The 5,377-nt window shown below is 37.2% G+C and overlaps 1 protein-coding gene across 1 annotated transcript; it reads right to left on the bottom strand.

Annotated features, from left to right (window-relative positions):
* Nucleotides 1-1,234: 1,234 nt before the first annotated feature.
* On the bottom strand, nt 1,235-4,254 carry LOC126380141 (uncharacterized protein K02A2.6-like). Its single transcript, XM_050029399.1, has 2 exons — nt 1,976-4,254; nt 1,235-1,392 (listed from the first exon to the last, which is right to left on the bottom strand). Exon 1 carries the CDS (start codon nt 4,128-4,130, stop codon nt 3,159-3,161), a length of 972 nt encoding a protein of 323 aa, XP_049885356.1. The 5' UTR covers nt 4,131-4,254; the 3' UTR covers nt 1,235-1,392; nt 1,976-3,158.
* Between the last annotated feature and the right edge of the window lie 1,123 nt (nt 4,255-5,377).

Raw genomic sequence — 5,377 nt, 5'->3', positions numbered from 1 at the left:
TTTTTGTTAGGGGGTGGTGTGGAGGTTAATGGAGGCCTACTACAGTCAGGTTAAAGGCTGCCGATTTAAAAGGAAAAGGTTACAGTATGGTTTAGATATAAAAATCTATAATTAGAAACTTACTAGTAAGTATAAGGAAAACTATAATATACTCTTACTTTGTTAGTACTTTTAAAGTCAGAGAATGAAGGCATATTTTATTTTATTTATTTATTTTAATACAGATTTGACATCTCTTTCAGAAATCATAAATATTAAACGTACAGTCATGATCATGAGCAATATCATGTACCCACTTTAGAACCCTGTCACACTAACATATTTGACATTTAAGGAGACTTACGGTTTAATTTGTCAAAAAAGTTAAAGTGACATGGTTTCAAAGTGTATACATATTAGTACTCGTGACCGGGCTTACCATGTTTTCTTGTTTCTTTCGTCAATGTGTTACATTTTATACGTGTATTTTGATATAGGAAAGTATGCAAGGGTCCTAAGGACCGATCACTGGACCGGATCCACTGTCGATATCTGATGCCGCTGAGGAAGAAGACAAGGTCACATTTGCACATCTGATTTGGTATAGTAGCATTAAATTATTAAATGCTGTAGAGTCGTCCACGGAAATTATGATTACCCGAAGTTTAGTCCTAGTTTAGGAACGTCAAATGTTCGTACCTAACTTAATTAATTTTTAATTTCTATAATTGTAAAAGGATAAATAATTTAGCCACTATTAGGTGGAGACTTGTAATTAGCCTTTAGTTATTGTCTGGTTATTATTCAAAATCAAAAACAAGTCAAAATAAATAAATAAATAAATTGTGATATTTTTGTCAATTTACCGGTGTCTCGTTCAATGTCTCGTTAGAAAAAACACAAAATCTTTGTCGATTTTCACATTCTATGTTTATATACAGGGTGTTAGGTGACATCGTAACGCATACTGAGGGGGATGGTTCAGACCATGATTCTGAGTTAATATCAAGTGGAATTTTCCGTCGCAAAATTGACGATTTTTAATAGTTTGTCGCATTCTATCACGCGAATCAAATAGGTTGTACTTACTAGGGAAAATAAAACGGTATATAGAAATTAAACCAAGTTTATTTCATTAAATCCCTAGCAAGTACATAGATCGGATCTCTGGGTCGCAGGTAATTTGATACTGGCTGAGCAACCTTGGTGCAGTAGGAAAACTACCACTTCCCTGTAACTCTTCCCACGACGACACGGGGTACACCGGCGCGCGCAGCAGGGCAGCAGAAGCGGTGGGGTAAGTATAGGACCGAAAGTGGATCCAGCGGGTTGTAGAACCCGAAAGGTGAAACGGTGCAGGTAAGTACAGGACCGGTAGTGGGTCCAGCGGTTGCTGAACTCGAAGGGTGAACCCTGGAACCCGGAATTAGTCATTTCAAGAATTGTCCGAATTCCCAGTCTGACTGCCACATGCCGATTCCTTAGCTTGATTGAAGATGGGAAGTGGATAGCAAGCAAGCTTAGCAATCTAAGATGTGGCTGTCAGCAAATTACACACAATAAAAGTGAATTTAGCAAAATAAATTTAGAAAAAGAACAAAGAACAAGATAAATTTATGGTAGGTAGTTGTTTTAAAAAACTATCTAAAAAAATAGTAAAATTGAATATTTTAAGCTGAATAATTTTAATAGCAACGATATTAAACGTATTTTGTACATTAATATTGTTCCATTTAAGAATTATTTAAACAAGGAAAGTACTTAGGTACAAAGATAACTTTAAGTTGGTTAAGTAGAATTAATTTAGAAAAATTGACAATTTAAATGTTGTTTTGAACATAAAAGATTGCTAATTATGATATAAAATAAGCACTAAAGCGTGAAAATACATTTACACGATGATTATGAAAAATGACAGTCATGCAATGAACAAAGAAAGCATGTACTAGTCTACGTTGATATTTAAACTAATAAAAATAGTAATTGCTACACTTACCCAATTAATGGGGATAACACAACACTATAAATTATTATATCGTAGACAAAATTAGTAAAAAAACGTATTTAAAAAATATACGAGTAATCGAGGTGTTCTCGCTACAAAGGCAGAAGGATTGTGTCGAACATCCGACCGGAAGAGTAACGGCTCGGCTGTGGAATGTAGGTACGGCTACCTACGCAATGTGATAATTATTAAAGTCGTACAATATTAACGGAATTATTTTGTAAATAGATATGTTTTGTTAAATTAATTAGTATATGTTTATTTATGTAATAATATTTTAGTTTTAAGCAGTAGTTTTTAAGTGTTTTCAATGATAACTTTTTGATAGTTCCTAACAGAAAAACAAGAGCAATTACACTCAGTAGTAAAACGCGGCAGGCGTTACATACCCCCCTTTTTTGGGTAGGATTTTCGCTAAGAAAATCCGCTGACTAAAATGTAACCTAGTCTGTCCTTCTTACTATTGACCATTCTAAAAATTACGTGGTACACATTCATTTCAACCCTTCCATTCACCCCCCTACTTTCTTTCATCCCTTTCACACACAAACAGTTATCTTATTTAGTTTTAAGTGACTGCGTCCTTTCCAAAAAGAGTACTAGACTTTTAACCGCAGCTTAGTACTCACACGTAATCAATAGGAGATTTAAGGTAACCGTTTTTTTCTTTTTATAGTATAATTTTCTTATCTTCGGGGTAGGGCCGAAGATAAAATAATTAGAATGTCCTAGGGGTAGGGCCTGGAGATTCAATATTTTTTTTTGTAAAAAAGAAAAATTAGAAATACTATATATAAGTAAATATATTTAAGACGGTAGGTAGTTTTAGTAAGTAAGACATTGTTTTAGGCTAGTTTTGGATTTTTTAGTATAAGTTTTGGTAGTTTTAGTAAGTGTAGTTTTTGTTTTTTTTTTTTATAAAGTAGTATTTAAGGTATTTTTAGAGAATATTAGAAGATATTAGAAGACGCATGCCATGCTCAAGATTTAAGTTTTTGGCAGGCCTAAGGCGTTAGATGGTATTACACATCAATCTCTTGACTGACTCTTACAGTCTGCTCGAGAATTAGTAAGCAGCTGGGGGATTCTATGTTTTTCTCTCACTTCCATCCCAGCAAGGAAGTTTTGTAAATATAGAAAGTTTTATTTTAGTTAGGTAAAAGTTTAGATATAATTATTTAGAATAGTTTGTAAGTTTAATATCCTTGACATGCCATGTACCCAAACTTACTCCTCGTTCGTCCTCTAAATCATAGACCAACGGAGATCTTTTAGCAACAACTTTGCATTTTATGAATTTAGGTGCTAGTTTTTTGGAAAATCTATTGTCCTTGTCGCTCTGGTAATAGGTGCGTTTCCATACTGTGTCTCCCACATTGAATTCTACGTTTTTACGACGTAAATTATAGTAGCCACTATTTCTTGAGTGTGCTTTTATTAGAGAGGCTTGCACTTTTTCAAATATTTTACGAAGCGCACCTATGTTTTCGGCATACTCGTCTCTGGGGCTGAAAATCAGATCTTCCGCAACGACTGTGTCCAAGTAATGAGACCCGCAAGTGACGAGTTCTCGCCCGTATATCAGAAATGCTGGTGTGAATCTGGTAACTTCATTCACAGAACTATTTAGGGCAAATTGTATTTTTGCAATATTTAGGTCCCAATGTCGATGGTCGTTTTCAATAAAGCTTGATACGGCAACCATAATCGTTTTATTGTATCGCTCGACAGAATTAACTTGAGCAGTATACTTAGGGCAGTACTGTACATTTGGTATCTTGTAATTAGTAAACAGTTGTTTCAAAGTATTGCTAACAAACTGTTTACCATTATCCATAAGGACAGTACTTGGAACTCCGTGAACCAGAAAGACCTGCTCCTCGAGAATCCGTGTTATAATATCAGCAGTAGCACGACGTATGGGGAAAATGAGTGTATATTTAGAGAAGCAGCACGTTACCACAAACAAGTAAGAGTTTTGACGTCTTGTTGGGGGTAGGGGTCCAACGAGATCCATGCTGATCATCTGAAAAGGTCTGGAACACTCTTTGGGTCGACCCATGACACCAAGGGTTGCGTGATTTGCATGTTTGTGAGAATTGCATGTATCGCACATGTTAACGAAGTTGGTGACGTCGCGGTGCATATTTGGCCAGAAATAGTTTAACGAGAGACGTTTGTTAGTCTTGAAGATACCGAAATGTCCCGATGTGGGTTCGCTATGATTTTTTGTAATGATGTCCTTACGCCGTTCCAGAGGAATAACCTCCTTCCACTCGAATTCTCTAGTCAACGGGTTTAAACTCTTGACAAATCGAAACAGCTTGTTATCAGTTACTCTGTAATTTAGATAAGAAGATGGTGTATTTATGCAACCGTTGAAGATATTTAAGTACCAACTGTCCGATGTGGCAGGAACAAGGTCGTTGGAGCTGGAAGGATCCGTTGTTACCGCCGAAATGGGTACAGCACGGGAAAGAAAATCTGGAATGACATTGTCCTTGCCACGTCGATGCTTTATTTCAAAATTATAGGCCGATAAACGTACGCCCCAGCGAGCTAGTCTACCGGTAGGGTTATTTAGATTTAAAAACCATTTTAGGGCGGAATGGTCTGTGAAAACAGTAAACTTCATTCCGTTTTCCAGATAGCATCGCCAATGTTCTATGGCTATCAAGACAGCGAGCGCTTCTCTTTCAGTCGCGCTATAGTTGCGCTCCTGATTAGATAAGGATTTGCTCATATAAGCTATGACTTTCTCCTCACCATCTTGTCTCTGAGTCAAGACAGCACCAATGCCGAAGTCGCTTGCGTCAGTATGGACTTCGAATGGCTTGGAGTAGTCAGGGCAGGTAAGTATAGGGGCGGATACTAAACTTCCCTTTAGTTTTGAGAAAGCTGTATTGGCCTCCGAAGACCAAACAAAGGGCGGGACATTCTTTCCCTGCGAAGTCAATTTATTAAGAGGGGCTGCGAGAGTGCTGAAATCAGGGATGAACCTCCTGTACCAAGAAGAAGCACCTATAAATCGCCGAACTTCCTTGCGATTAGTAGGTGTTGGATGGTTCACAATGGCTTCGACCTTTTCTGGGTCAGGATGAAGGCCGTTAGAGTCCACTACGTAGCCCAAGTACTTAAGTTGGCTCCTGAAAAATTGGCTTTTCTTAAAATTTATCGTCAGATTAGCTGACTTAAGTTTCTCGAGAACTCTTAGCAGAAGAGAGATATGCTTCTCAAAGGTGGGTGAGACAATAATGATGTCATCTACAAAAACGAAGACCATATTTTCAAATTCAGGGCCATAGAAGAGTACGTCCACCAAACGTTGTTGGGTAGCTGGTGCATTTGTTAGGCCGAATGGCATAGATTTAAATTGAAAGGTTCCCCTGGATG

Source organism: Pectinophora gossypiella, chromosome Z (genome assembly GCF_024362695.1).
Source record: "Pectinophora gossypiella chromosome Z, ilPecGoss1.1, whole genome shotgun sequence".
In the NCBI taxonomy this organism is placed as follows: Eukaryota; Metazoa; Arthropoda; class Insecta; order Lepidoptera; family Gelechiidae; genus Pectinophora; species Pectinophora gossypiella.
The sequence above is the reverse complement of the archived record's forward strand: the minus strand, read 5'-3'. Positions and strand labels throughout refer to the sequence as shown.